General features: G+C 32.8%; 1 protein-coding gene across 10 annotated transcripts in view; it reads left to right on the top strand.

The window, feature by feature from the left end:
- PTPN13 (protein tyrosine phosphatase non-receptor type 13) overlaps positions 1–16,119 on the top strand; it is a 206,338-nt gene that overhangs the window by 98,065 nt on the left and 92,154 nt on the right. For all 10 annotated transcript variants that reach the window (XR_004230157.1, XM_031942068.1, XM_031942073.1 and 7 more), the window contains one exon: positions 8,758–8,980. Coding sequence is in view for 9 of the 10 variants with exons in the window: in XM_031942068.1 (XP_031797928.1) it covers positions 8,758–8,980 (223 nt within the window). In the remaining variant the exon portion in view is untranslated. The remainder of the gene's footprint in view (positions 1–8,757; positions 8,981–16,119) is intronic.

The raw sequence follows: 16,119 nt of genomic DNA, 5'->3' as shown, positions 1-16,119 counted from the left end.
GACTCTCACATTTCCTCTTCCTGCTCTCTCAGCCGAAGACCATGGCTCTAAATTTGCTGAGAAAATTTAATATATGGAGTTGACTCTTTAGATGTTTAAAGAAAAAATTAGGGGAAAAAATCACAAAATCAAGTATTTCTTGGCTCTTATTTGTGGCTTAAGAAAAACTGGACCTCCGCTTTATGGGAAAATAAAATAAATTGTCCTTGAATATTAGACCACTTCATGTGGAGGTAAAGTAACTTGATCTTTAAGGTCTGGGCCTTACAGGCAATGGAGGATGATATTGATCTAGAAGTAGCACAGGTTAATAAGATTAATGGGGTTAAGGCTACAGATAAGGAATGTAACTTCCAACCAGCAGTTTTGCAGAATGATTTAAATCCTACCAAAAATCAGGATTATATGATCAAAGAATAGGAATAAGAGTAATAATGATCATAGAAAACCAGATCTGATGGTAAAGAGAGCTTCAGCATATTCTTTCCAAGATGGGAATGACTTTTTCTGTAATGGAGAAAGTGGCAAGCAGACTTTTACCACCAAGAAAGCAGGTGTTGGAAAAAATAAATTAGAATTCATAGTAGGCTAGTGAATCATGAGAATAATAGCTAATGAAGGCACAATCTAATGCAAACTCAAATTTATATAGAAAGAAGATTGCTAGTCCATGCATAAAAATCCTTGAAGTACCCATATTAACTTAGGTTTAAAATGAGATATTACCTTTATTATACTGAATTTTTTATTTTATGAATTATTTCTCAATTTCATCTCAATCTGGTTCAGGCAACATTTGAAAGTTCTCCTTGAGGGGAAGAATTATCTTTGTCTCTTTTTGTATCCCTAGTACCTAGCAAAAATCATGAACTTCATTAGTATTTAATGATTAATTGCAGGCCATATATGTCCCAAAGACCTCATTTTTGACACCTGGTCTAAATTAATTCAACTGAAGAGTTTTTGTCAATTTTATAATTTCATGAATTTTTAGAGTTTATTGAAGATTTGTTCTTTAAAAATCAGCTTTACTAGTTAGAGGATTCCCCCTGTACATACACTCCAACACACACACCTGGGAATTGCTCTTTATCCCTTTTTAATTGGCTAAAGTTTAATTGACTCTCCATTATCTCTTGAATTTCTGTGGCTACATTTTCAGATGCAGGTAGGTCTTACTTTTGCTTATGGATTTTCCTTGTCAGGTAGCCATACTTGCCTAGAGAAATCAATAATTAAACTTTGAGCAGGTAATTGAGGCAGTTAAGTATCTGTACAAATAAAACTGTCCATATAAACATAATCTCTAGGAATCATGGGAAGAAACAAAGTGCTTGCTGCCATGTTAAGTTAGTAGAGGTTGATAACTATTTCTTATAAGGAGCTTTGGATATGGTTTTTGAAATGTGCAGTGGACAAGAAGATTAGTGATTAACCTATACAAATGTTTGTAAAACTGTGCCAGGACATCCAGCTAGTAAAGGTGCATTAGCCCTATCAAGATTTCACACTTCAGAAACTCCCATCCCACCTATTTTTTGGAATTACTCAAGATTTTTTATCCAGATTGGAATAACTTTTGGGATGAGTTTTCCCAGGTCAGTCAATCAATCATTCAATAAATGTTTATTAAGCATCTATGTGCCAGTCACTATGACAAACATTGAGAGCAAGGGCCAAGTTTCCAGAGTTTCAGGCTCTTCTAAACAACCATACGGAAGCTGGAAGGGAGATACACAAAATTATATGAGACACTGTTAAGGTACCAGCAGACAAACAGTGTGTAACAAAGGAACCTTGTCCTGTGTCCCATATAGCATGATCCCAGATTTTTTAAGTGGCTTAGAGGAAAAGACTCTTGCTCAGGTAGAGGTGCTGAAAGACTCCTTTTTGAATCCTAGTTGTTGTGGCTAATGATAAGGAAGACTATGAATTTTGTGAAAATAGAAAATATGAGTTCTTGGGAGTCAGTCCTTAGATAGGGACTTAAAGAAATATCTGTGCCATTTATCATGGTCAGAGCCAAGTGAAAGCTTTCAGAGTTGCCCAAACCATCCCATGTGGTTAATACTAAATAAACCTTGTCTTAGAATAGGATGTGAAAGGTATTTTTTCCTAGTAATGAGAGAATATTTGCTTTACAAATACCCCTTATGATAATCCTCTATGGCTAGTGAAGAAGGCATATGGTACCTGGTGCCTAAAAATAGATTATTGGGAGTCAAATAAGGTTGTTTTGCTAACTTCTATGTTTCCTGACTTTGCTATGGAATTCTTGATCTTACCTGTGTGTTTTTCCCTGTTTCCCTGTCATCAGAGGCAATTTCTTTTTACCTGAAAAAGACATCAGGATATTTGCATTATCTTCACTGAGTAAATCAGTAAGCATTTGTTAAGGGCCTAGTGTATGCTAAACTCTGGACATATGAAAAAAAGTAAAGAGAATCCTTGCTTTCAAGAAGATCACAATCTAATGAAAGAAACAACTTAGGATAATTATGTACTTTATATATATTCCAGTTTTATACAGGTTAAATTGGAAATAATCAACAAAAGGAAGATCAGGGAGGGAGTGGAGGGGGAAGGGATTTGCATTTATTTAGTACCTACTGTTTGTCAGGCATTGTGCTAAACACTTTATAGATAATATCATACTCATTTTATCCTCATAACAACCTTGTAAGATAGATACTATTGCTGCCTTTATTTTATAGATTTGCATTTAAAAAAAAAAAAAGAATATAAATGTAGACTTTTAGATCATGGGACCAACAGGATCAAGGGCTAGCATTTTCTTTCATCCTCACAACCTCTCAGACTTCTCCAAAGTAAGAATTGTGTACAAGAGGGAAAAGAATTTCAGCATTTTCTGTGATATAAAGCACCAAGAATCTCAATAAGCTAACAGCTGGATGAACCTTTACTCCTAATGAGCTTCCTCCGAACTTAGCATTCTCTTCCCCACTAAGTTTTAGCAGACACACAGTTGGACCCATGCAATCGACTCAGCCATTCTGTGGCTGCTACAGCCTCTGCTGGCTAGTCCCATTCCCCCATTCTGAGGCAACAAGCAGCAGAGCCATTTCAACAGCAGTCCTATGAAGAGAAGCAGGAAGCTTGTTCTACCTAGAGCAATACTCTGGCATCCAGTCCTGCAGCAGTGCCATCCACAAAATTAAGAGACAAAACTGGGAAGGATCATCAAACATGGATTTTGAAAGAGGAAATTTGAAATGATAGAGACTGGGGATGGTAAAAGGTGAATTCCCCAGTGTGGGAGGAGACTAAAACAGCTTTAAGGGATAGCCCTTGGGATATCCATTATCCAGAGGGAAGGGGTCACAGTATGAGTGTGTGTGGAGGGGGGAAGGCTGAACAGATCTCAGGAAGAAGACATTTCAATTAAAAATTTTGAGCAAATAAACCAATAGGGAAGATAATACTAACAGAAGGGAGTGTGTCTTCACAAACAAGTCCGAAAATTTCAGAGTAAATACTGCAAGATAAAGAAAAACCAATCAATACCTAGTATGGTAGAGGATTTTCAAGAAAATATATAACCAGAGGATGACGTTCCCAGATGGTTCAAGAAAGAAATAAGAATGATGAAAACAGAATTTTTGGTTTACTTAACAAAAAAAGAAAAGTTCATGATAGCAAATCTCAACAAAGAAACAAAACAGAACAATGAATTATGAGTACAATATACATGGGGTGAAGGACAATATAGAAAGAGAAAAGCAGTAACTTAAATAGGATCTCTAAATAAACAAAATATGTTGATATCAGAGGCAGGTTGCAAAGATACAAATTAAAAAACAAACCAACCTGAATGCTGTAATTCAAGAAAGAATACAAAAGAGCTACCTGGTACTTCTGAAACTAGTAAACAGTGTCAATCAAAAGAATACTTAGCATACATACAGGAAAAAAAAAAGCTGTGCAACAAATTCTAAACTGTAGACATGAATTGCTATAAAAAAGAACAAATTCTATAAGCATTCAAGAGAAATGGTGTAAAATATAGGGAAAAAGAAATTCTGTGTCCACCTGCAGAGTAGAATGAACTATGCAAAGAAGCTCAAGGATGATGTGTCCTGTAAGACCAAGCCCAATTCATCAGTGGGGAAGAAAAAAAGGACATTTAATAAAAAGAGGCATTGGAAGAATTCCAACAATGAAAACTAAGCGTGAGCAGATTATCTGCTTTGCAAACTTGCCAGACAAGAGAAATACAGAGCAGGGAGAGAACAGTGATAGAGCAACCTAGGAAGGCACAAAGCCACAAAATAAACTATCACAGAAAAAAAGGAGTTTGAAAGAGAAAAACATCTCTCTGGTAAAAGCCACACAAAGAGAATAATAAGAACTTAAGAGATTTGTTTCTAAAAATACAGAAGAGGGTAAAAGTATTACATAAGTAAAAGTACTAATGGTGGAGGAACCAACATGAAACATCATGGATTAAACTTCACAACACTCTGCCTATAAGAAAATTAGGATTTGGGAGCTTGGAGGAAACTAAACTACAGAATGAGAGAAGAATATGTGATAGATCGAGTCAATGCTAAATAATGAAGAAAAAATAATTCTTATAGTTTCTGGAAGAAGGCAGCCAACAGAATCAATAAAGTGATAAAGGAATGGAAACAGAAGAAATAAAGAGGGAAATCTCATTAGTGGTGGAAATAGGTCCCACTGAAAGACCTTTCCATTGGAGAAGACAAGTATATAAAAGAGATGAGGGTGTAATTGATAGGGATTTGTTGTTTAAAGGAAGAATTGGCAGACTATACCCCAGGGAACAAAATAGAAATGTAAAAATCATTTTAACTGATCTGCCATGCAAAAATAAGCAAAGGGCTACATCTGATCAGTAAGTTAGCTTTAGTTTGCTGCCCCTGGCTTAAAGAGACCATTCCCTCTATCTTATCTATACCCCAACTGCCTCAGCAAAAAAAGGATACTGAAAATGAAAGAAAAAAGTAACAAAAACAAGTTGAAAAGGGAGAAGCCGGATTTTGCTTGACTACTTAACTGAGATGGAAAAAAAGCAAGAATTGGACAGCTAGATGGGGGGGTGGAGGGGCGAAGAAGAGGAATTAATAAGTTAAACAGACCTATAAAAAGTATATTAGTGAAAATGGGGGCTTGAGGGTGAAGTGGTAACAGTCTTTGTGAATGTTTGCCTTAGAGTAACAAAAAATAATTGAGAAGACAAAATACTGATTTGTTTGTTTTTACAAAGAAAGAACAGAAATGATAAAATCTTAGCTCAGAAAAACAAAATTAGAGAAAGTGGAGAAAATTATATACCTGAAATTTAAATATAAATGAGTAAAACTCAATAAAATGAAACAGTAAGATTGGATAAGAACCCAAAATCTCATAATGTATTGCTTTTAAGGAACATAACTAAAAAGCAAAGATGTACTCAATAATGTGAGGCTTGAGCAAAATTTGATGTCTGTATGGTGAATCCAATAAAAAAACAGCAATTGAAATCATGTTATCAGACAAAGCAGAGACAAAAATGGACAACACAAAAAGATAAACAAAGAAATTACATTATACTGAAAGAAACCATAGACAATAAAATAACATTCATATTAAACTTACATACTGCAAAAGTCTTAGTATCTAAATTAACCAAATTACAAGATGACATAAAGAGCATTAAAATAATCTTCAGACTGCTGAAGAAACTATAACTAAAAGACTTCTGGCATCCACTAAGTAGTACTGCTCAACAATATATGTGTTTTTTAGTACTATATTGAACTGTTTTTAAAACCTGATCATGCCCAGAAATAATGCAAATAAATAAAGATAGAAATAGTAAATACATTTTTCAGACACAATAAAAATAGTAAGTGATTGAGGCAGCACAAATGAAAGACATAGACCATCACAAAACAACTTTACCCCCAAAATACAAATGAAAAGCACCTTTACTTCACTCCTTTGCTTATATGGGAGATTCATGGAAATAATAATTCTGATCATTCAGAATTTTTTTTGAATTATTTGTCATATGTCCTTAGACAACTCCTTATTGCCCACCTCACTGCACTTCTTTTTTTTAGACTTCTTTCACTTCTCCATCTTGCTTCCAAGCTGCATGCTTTCTGTCTTACCTCCTCCACTTAGGGCCTTTTTGTGTGTATGTCTACCCCACATTAGATTGTAAACTCCTTAAGGATGAAAACTGTCTTTCTTTTTCTCTAGTGCTTAGAACAGCACCTGGTACTATAATAGGCATTAAATAAATATTGTCTATTAATTTTTTTAAGTTTTGCTGATTCTTTTCTTTTTAAAAAAATATTGTTATATAAAGTGACTTAGAAATATTAATTGTTGTAAGGAATGCTTTTTGAGAGGAGAGAGGATAGGCTACTGGAAGAAATTTTTATGATTTAAAAAAGTTTTTTCAGTATTTTGGATCAGTTTGTATTTCTGTAAAGTGATTTTTAAAAATTTAGATTAATATACTTTAAGGTTCTTGGTAGATATTCTCCCAAATATTTTATAGTGTCTATAGTTATTTTAAATAGAATTTTTCTTTGTAATTTTTTCTGCTGTTTTGTTACTAAGATATATTGATGATGTATTTGGATTCATTTCATATCCTATAATTTTGAATTTATTGTTTCTTTTAAAATGTTATTAACTTTTAGAGTTTCCTAAGTAAATCATCAAATCATCTTTAAAAAATAACTATTTTCTTTTTATCTATACTTATTTCTATAATTTCTCTTTCTTGTCTTACTGTTATATGTCACAGTAATGAGCATTCTTGCTTTTCCCTGATCTCAGTAAACAAAGTACTAATCAAAAAAATACATCCAGAAAGGAATAAAAACCAATAAAACTGCAACAAAATCTAAGATATAAACATAAACTCCTATAAGACACATTTCCTCAGACATGTAATACTGTGTGACCTCTAAGCAAGTCACTTAACATCAATTGCCTTACAAAAAAGCAATTCCTATTAAAAAGAAAGGACAAATTCTGTGAGCATAGAAATAAAATAGAAGGGAAAGGAAATTTGAACAGCTTAAGACTATTCTTTGCCCTTCAGAAACTGCAGATTAGAATGGATTATGTTCTGAAGAGTGTACATGAATAAAATTAGATAATGTGTAATGGATAAAAATTAGAGACTTTTATTGCCTATGTTTGTGTCTGGGTTCAGAGAGATAATTATTTATTCTATTAAGAAAAACTCCAATTGCTACTATATTTTCTACATTTTTAAATAGAAAATGGATGCCTTTTCAGCATCATTGAAGTAATCCTATTTTTTTTATTATTTATCATTAACATGATTTATTAATTTTAAATCTTATATTGAGCCAATCCTCTATTACTGGTATAAACCCAACCCAATAATATGATGTTTGGGGCCATTTACTAACATTTTATTTAAAATTTTATATCATTATCTATTAATGATACCAGAAATTTTCTTTCTCTTAGTTGTCTCTGATTTAATTATAAAGATCATATCTGCATTGTAGAAAGAGACTGGAACACCACCTTCTCTCTTTTTATTGCGAATAGTTTATACATTGAAATAAGTTGTTCTTTGAGTGCTGAATATAATTCATTTGCAAATACCTCTAATCCTGGAATTCCCTGCTACCTTTCTTTTGGGAGTATATATGTAGCTTATTAATTTTATTTTTCTGATATTTGTTTATTTAAGTAGTCTATTTCTTATAATTTAAATTTTTTTCTGTACATTATCATTTCCTCCCATAGAATTGAACAAAATAGTTTTTAATAATTCAAGTTCTTTTTCATTTTAGATATGAATAATTTGCTTTTCTTCTCTTAAAAAATTAAATTTGTTAGCTGTTTATTTTATTTGTCCCCTGCTTCCCCCCCAAAAAAAAAACCCCTCCTACTTTTATTTATCCATTTAATGGTCACTTTGCTTTAAGTTTCATTAATCTCTTCAGTTTTTAAGATTTCTGTTTAATTAAAATTTTTTGGTAATTTTTTAATTTGTGGGCTCAATTTATTGATTTATTTTCTTCTTTCTTAAGAGCATTTAGAGATTAAATTTTTCCCCTAACAAATACTTTACCCAGATTTTAAAAGTATTTGGTATGCTGACTCATTATTTTCATTGTTTTTATAATAAACTTTCTGTTGTTTTCATAATTTGTCCTTTGAACTACAGTTTGCTTAGAATTATGTTACTTTGTCTCTTAAAGGTCTCTTATTCAGTATAACTAATAAAATTTGTCTTAGGCCTATAACATCTTTCTTGTTTATTTTTGGGTAGATTTGTCTGGATCTGAAAGGAATACATTAAGGTCTTCCTCTATTCTAACTTTATTATCTTTTTCTCCTCCTAACTTGATTATCTTTTTTTTTTAATTTACATATCCTGCTACTTCTGTTGATATTGATTTATTATATATGATGCTTTTAAGCTTATGCTTAATATAATTCTCCTGCTAATTTATTACATTATTTGCTATAACCTTATCTGAAATGGTTGCTGCCTGCTTCTTTTAGTTCAGCTCAAATGTAATTGATTTTCTTTTAGCCCCTCATTTTAGCTATATATTTGTTTATAACTAGCAGTGTGAATGTCAACATTTGATGGGAGGGGAGATGGTGAATTTGAAGGTATTTTTTTTTTATTATTATTTTATTTTTTTATTAGTCTATAAGATAGTGCTTTTCTGAATTTGTCTTAATGGTTTTATGTTAAAACACTTTCCTTTCTCTTCAATGCAGCAGACAATATGAAAAATCATTTGACGGCAACTTGATTAGTCAAGAGATTATGCTGAAACGTCAAGAAGAAGAATTGATGCAGCTACAAACTAGGATGGCTCTTCGACAGTCTCGATTGAGCCTCTATCCAGGAGATACCATCAAAGCATCCATGCTTGATGTCACCAGAGATCCCCTGCGAGAAATGGCATTGGAAACTGCTATGACCCAAAGAAAACTAAGGGTAAATTGATTCCTAAGATAGAATTGCTTACTCTTAAAGATGATGGCCAGATAAAATAGGACCTTTTTAGAGCTTCTTTCTACAAGTACCCACAAGCTCTTATTTGCCATTTTAGTTCCAGAAAAGGAGAATTGTAATCTTACTGATTACTGCTAAAATGTAGGTTCTGAATTTGATTTCTTTTTAAATCAAAATATTTAATTCTAAGTGTCTCTGAATGCTGTTTACTTTTAACATGAGAAACCTCAAGGTTCTTTTATTCTTTTAAAGATAAAGATATAGTAACTTAGTTGCTGCCATAACTGATCACTGATGTTTTCCCCACTACTAAAATACAAACTATCATTGTCAATTAACATCAATCTTATCTCCCTGTTCATTTTAACTCTTGGATAATAATTATTGTGTTCTTAATCTCTATGCACGGAATATGGAGCTGTTTGTGATTTCTTGTGGTATTTTGGAATTTTATCTCTTTCCTGAAGTGATCAGTACATTCTTTCAATGCCTGTTTTGCCTTCTGGTTCCAGAATATCAGTTTGGTTTGGTTTTCCTTGATATTTTCTTGAAAGATGCTGTCCAGGTCTTCTTTTGATAACAGCTTTCAGATACTTTGGTGATTCTAACCTTGCCTCTCCTGGATCTCTTTTCCAGTTCACTTGTTTTCCCCATGAAGTATTTTATATTTTCTTCTATTTTTTCATTCTTTTGAATTTATTGGATTAATTCTTGTTTCTCATAGAGTTATTAGGATTAATTCTTGGTATCTCATAGAGTTATTAGCTCTGACTTGCCTGATTTTAACTTTTAACTTTTAGGGAGTTATTTTCCTTAGTTAACTTATATACTTCCTTTTCCATTTGGCTACTTGTGCTTTTTAAGGAGTTTTTTCTTCAGTAGATTTTGTTATCCCCTTTTCCACTTGGCCAGTCCTACTTTTTAAGGAGTTGTTTTCTTTTCCCAAACTGTCAATTTTTTTCATAATTTTCTTGCATCATTCTCATTTGTTTCCTTAATTCTTTTTCTACATCTCTTATATGATTTGTAAGCTCCTTTTTGAATTCTTCCATGAGATTTTTCTGGGCTTGAGATCATTTCCTGTTCTTCTTTGGAGTTTTATCCATTGGTATTTTGACAGTGGGTTCTTATTCTTTTGGTTTTTTGTCTTAATCTTTTCCTATCGCTATAGAAACTTTTCTTTTTCCTTGACATTATGTCATTTTTCTAATTACATGTAAAGTTAATTTCCAAAATTAATTTTTGTAAGTCTGAGTTCCAAATTTTTTCTTCTTTTCTCTTTTTCTTCCCCTCTCCCAAGACAGCAAGCAATCTGATATAGGTTATACATGTATAATCATATAATAACTTTTTATAGTTGAGTCTTTTTTTGTTGTTTTTTGCTCATCTTTTTTAACCTGTTTCCTTTTAGTTTTTTTTTTTTTATTTGAGCTTTGCTGGAACTCTTTCAGGGTTCTTGTATCAGGGTCTGTAGCCCCTGATTATTTAGCTGATGCTGCACTGATGTTGACCTGAGACCTGAGGTGGATGGTGGCTGATAGATGTAATAGGAGGTAGGCAGTTTACCTGGTGCTGAATCAGGGTCCTAGTGCTGGCGCCCAGTATGTGCTGAGATCAGTGGGGTGTTTCTGCATTTCACTGAAGTACATGGTAGTCTGACTGCTGGGGGCTCTCTGGGACATGTGGAGTGTGCCCAGCATTGGTACCTGTTTGCTTAGCCACTCATAGAGTTGACATCTATCTGTTTGCCTGGGATTATGCTGAAGCACCCTGGAGTTTTAGGAGCTGGAGTCTTCTCCTTCCCTGGCTATGCTGAAGTATGTGGTAGGTCCTGGTGTTGACATTCGCCTGCTTCACAGGACTGGGACTCAAGATATGATAGGTTGCTGAGGTGGGGCTTGTTCCTGGCATGTTGGGATGCTTCCTGTGCTGGGTTGTGTTCCCCTTTTATCTGAGTGAGACAAACTTTTCTTGCATTTCTTGGCTAAAAGATTGTTTCACTCCATCTTTTTTGTTGGTTCTGCTATTCCAGGATTTTTTGGGGGTGCTGTTTTACAGTTCTTTGAAGGTAAATTTGGGAGAGCTACAACAATTTATTCCTTACTGTACCATATTGTTAGTTGGCATTTTAAACAAGCTCTTTTCTAATCAATTGATCTGAATACAGAAAAGGAGCTATTTCTAAAATTGGCTACATTTTAGCAAGTTTTCTTTCCTTTTCCTTTCCATTAAGCTTCAGTCAGCTCAATTAACTGATATTTGGTTTAATTAAATCCAGAAACTGTTAACTCTTCTTAAAGAAAATATTTAAAATATATAAGCAAAAGGCTTCTGAGCAGTCTATAAGCCTTTGGTATTTTTCATTTCTTGATCCCAAACCCATATTTTCCAATCATTTTCACCCCTAAGTTACTTTTGCAGTTAAGTTACTTTGTCTCAAAATATGTTTCCTTAACTTGGAAGACCTTTTGAATTGCTCAGAAATTCTTTAGTATTTAATCTACTATGGTGGATGACACATAAGCTGTGCAATTATTTTCATGGTGGTTTGTTTGCTTACATTTCTTATGACCACACTAAGGCAAAATAACAATGTGACTATCACATGAAGCCAATTTCACCAAAACTTTTATTTGTCTTTCCACCGAAAGCCTATGAGCATTTTATATTTAACTAAATCTTTTCTTATGTCATATGTGATTTAGTCCATTAGTATGTAACGAGTATATCAGGTTATTAGTCATTATGTTTTTTAATTAGCAAAATTTTTTTTTTCCTTTTAGCCCACCATTCATTGAAGAATAAAGAAAAGCAAAATCATTGTAACAAATATACATGAAAACAAAATATATTCCTGCATTGACTGTATTTAAATACCATGTATGTTTCATCGTATATCCAGAGTCCATCACCTCTTTGTCAGAAGGTCAGAAGGATAATGTGCTTATAGATGAAGAATTAGAACCCTGTAGGGAAAGCTACTTTCTTAGGGTCACATAGGTCTACTAAAGTTGAGGTTGGCTATCACACTGATTAAAGTTCTTAAGTTTTTCCAAGTTGTTTTTCTTTACTGTGTTGTTGTTATTCTATAAACAGTTTGAGTTGTGTTCATCAACTGCATTAGCTTATATGTCTCCCCAGGTTTCTCTGAAATTGTTCCTTCAATCATTAAGACATAACAAAATTATATTATATTCACATATTATGATTTGTTCAGGTATTCCCCAATTGGTGGACACTGTTCATTGCTTCTTCTTTACCATCAGCTCATTGCTTTTTGAACAAAGTATGTCAAGAATAGAAGAAATTTTTTTATAGACTATGAACTATATGATTCTTACTATCCTTTGGCTTTCCCCCATCGTATTACTACAAGAATGGAGGGTCATTTTGAGTTCATGGATCACCATGGTCAAGCAAAATGACTACCAGTCCCCTTTTGGTATACCTTTCCAGATTGAGCCAGGTTAATCCATAAATAACAAATACATTAAGCCTATCTGGCTTGGTTTAGGAGCTGCCAAAGCTTGATTGGAACAATCATAGGAGACTTTGTGTGGAGGAAATGTTTCTTTTATTTCTAGGCATTGGAGTTAAGTGACTTGCCAAGGGTTGACACATCTTGTAAATGTTTCTTTTTTCAAAGGTATATTAAGGAACTTTTAGACAAAACTGACTTTAGGTATAGTCATTTTAAAGTTAGTTACAACATTTTTAAAAGGAACAGTTAGGTGATGCAATGGATAAAGTGCTAGCACCTCTTTTGTAGGATTGTTGTGAGGAGCACATGAGATGATATTTGTAAATGCTTAGCATAGTACCTAGCACATTGTAGAAGTTACATAAATGCTTAACTCCTTTTCCTTACAAAGGTATGTAGTAAACAGTGCTCAACAAAATCCAATGTGTGTTTTTTTTGTTTTTTTTTTTTAATTGCTAAACTCTCTACATAACATCTTTTTAGGTCCTTCTTTTTCAGAGCACAGCCAGCAATCTTACTTACTAAGCTTCCATGTGAAGATGATACAGTCAAGCTAAATGGAATATAGAACTGTGGCTATCAAAAAAAAATTATTAATAAGAATCATTGATTTGGTATATTTATCTTCCTTGAAAAGGTTAAATCTCTTTAAGGACAGTGGTCAAGATATTTTAACTTTTGCACTGTTTACATAATGTCAGAAGCATTCCATGGGAGACCTAGGCCTATTTTCTATTACTTCTCATATTCTTTTCCACAACTAAACATATCCAAAATCATTAATAATAAACTTTGGCCTGTCAATTCCCTGGCCCCCTGGTTGCCTAGGATACTGAGAGGCTAAGTGCCCACTGTCTGTGGCTGGAATACCAGTCTTCTAAATTTTAAGTTCCACCATGTCTGACTCAGGAATGCTATACTGTCTCTCAAAGGATATATCTTAACTGTCTTATTAAAATCCCATAAGTTTTCCAGCTAGACAAAAACATTCTTTGACCAGATAATTTATCATGTTGATCTATTTGCAAACCATAATTGTTTTTAAATATGACTTGTGTGGAATTTATTATATTTTTAAATCATATTATATGTTTTTTTTTCCTAAGTACATATAATTTTAGACATGAGGTCTACATTTAGATTGAGATAATATATGAATGACTTTCCCAGAAGTAAATCGGCTTTGGATGCATACCATTTTAAAATGTAAAAGGAAGAAAGCATTTATATTTTTAATTAGTATATCAAGCCAAAGGATGATTAGGATGAATGAAATGCAATACTTTCATTGTACTACTTTTCAGGAGAAATAACATTAAGAGGAAAAAAAATTGAACTGTGAAGATATTTTGCATATAAAATTTTTCCTAATAACCTTTCCACAAATAATAACTAAATTATTTTTCCGTTTATTTCATTTTGTTTTTCCTTGATTCTACTCTGTTCAGTTTTATTTTTTCATTGGGAAACCATCCTCTTTTATTCTTTCTGTTTTTCCAAAGGCATGGTGTTAGTTTACTGATAAACTTAAACATAGAGTTAAGAGTTTTGTGTCAGTTTCAATTCAAGTTATGGCTTGTGTTCCATTCCATACTATAGTATGTTGTACATAGTTATATATAGTATGTATAGTGCATAGTATGTATGTGTATACTTGTATATAATATGTAGAGTTGAATATAAATTCCCAGACCATACAGTTGAATAGACTAAATAGCAAATAGAAGAAAGAAAAATAATAAAATTCTGAAAATCCTCAATCCTCCAGGGAGTGAGCAATATTAACCCTGCTTTTAGTTTATAGTTGACCTGAATGCTATTTCTTGTATTTGCTTTCATAGCTAGACCTATTTCTTTTCTCATTCTGGCTTCCAGCTAAAATCAGTCTTTCCTTGGACCAAGCCCTGTTTGGCCTATACCACCCTACTGGCTTTGAATATTAAAGAATGAGAAAGTTTAAAGAGAAGATTTTAGCACCAATTCCTTTTTCATTGTTTTTAGTCTCTTTTCTCTTGCACCCATTGCACCATCTTTGTTACAACTCAGCTATCTGAGTAAAGCTTTCTTTTTTCTGGGCAAAAAAAAAATAATACAAAGTCCTAATCCAAAGATTTATCATGGCAGTGATGTTGAGTTATCAAAAGATATGCCAATAGGCCATAGCCTTTATAAAGATAGCTGCTTTATAAAGGTAGAGGACTAGGTGCATGGAATATATTACATTATCCAATAGTACATGTTAATTTTGCTTTGGGAGAGAAAAAAGAAGGGAAGTATAAATGGTATCAAAATATATGTTAAAACTTTATTTTACAGAAGAAATTAATAAATCATTAATTTGTTTTTGTGTGATTTTTGGTTTTGGTTATTTAATCAATATTATAGTGTTACATGCAACAAGCTGATGGTAGGGACAACCATAAGATTCAAAGTTTTGAATCTTAAATATGTTATACTTACAGAAAAAAAAAGTGCTTATTATTCTCTATTAAGATTTAATTTGATCATTTCATTAAAAAAATTATAGTTTTCAAAAAACAACTTTTAATCACAGAATTTTAAGGAATTTCCAAGACTATCTGATCCAACCTATGTCCGAACATGATCTACTCTAATATTCTCAAGTTGTGGGCATTTCCAACCTTGTCTTGAAGATCTCTTGAATTAAACCATAACACATGGTAGCCCATTACTTTTTTAAAAAATGTATATGTGAAGAAATACTTACTGACATGAAAATTGAATCTGCTTCTGTGTTTGTAGTCTTCATTGCCCTATTACCAAAGGTTAATAATAATTAAGACCATATTATTTTACATTTTTTAATATACTTTAAATGTTTCTGGAAAAGCTGAACTAGCTAGAGAACAATAGTGGTTTTGTAAAAGATCATTTTTGGAAAATAATGTAAAGCATAATATTATTTCATATAAATATTCAAATTCAGGGGATAGGTAATGTTAACGAAGATATTTTTGCTTACACTAAGCAAGCCTCCCAGTCAGTTCCTCTCGTTCATAAGGTTAATTTCATCAAGCTGCTCTTGAATTTCTTCACAAGCCGTTTTGAGAAGTAACTTCAATTCCTAACTCTGCTCTTTTGTACATCAGTACAACCAGTTCTTAAGTCTTCATTCAGGTTTCTATTTGTATCTATTATCCTTTTGATTCCGTGACCTTTTCCCTTTCCCCCTGGTCTTGAAATTACAGGTGTATCAAAATATTCTGTAAAGCAGGTTAGAATTATACAAAGAAGAAGAATTGCACGTTTAACATATTACTGTCTAGGGGAGAAGATGGAAGTAGGGAGGGAGAAAAATTTGGAACACAAGGTTTTGCAAAGGTGAATGTTGAAAACTATCTTTGCATGCATTTCGAAAGTAAAATGCTATTTTTAGGGGCAGCTAGGTGGCACAGTGGATAGAGCATCAGCTCTGAAGTCAGGAGGACCTGAGTTCAAAACTGGTCTCAAGGGGAAAAAAAAGCCTTTTTTTTATAAGGTATCAATTTTTTAAAAATTAAACTTTAATTGGAACAACAATAAAAAAAAGAATTAATACAAAGAAAGTAACTGATGTGTCCAAATTCTTTGACCCAGAGAGTCCATTATTTTAGACAAGAATAAATGAATGGATGAATTT

Source organism: Sarcophilus harrisii, chromosome 6, assembly GCF_902635505.1.
Source record: "Sarcophilus harrisii chromosome 6, mSarHar1.11, whole genome shotgun sequence".
NCBI classification, from domain to species: Eukaryota; Metazoa; Chordata; class Mammalia; order Dasyuromorphia; family Dasyuridae; genus Sarcophilus; species Sarcophilus harrisii.
This window is presented reverse-complemented; position numbering and strand designations above follow the sequence as displayed.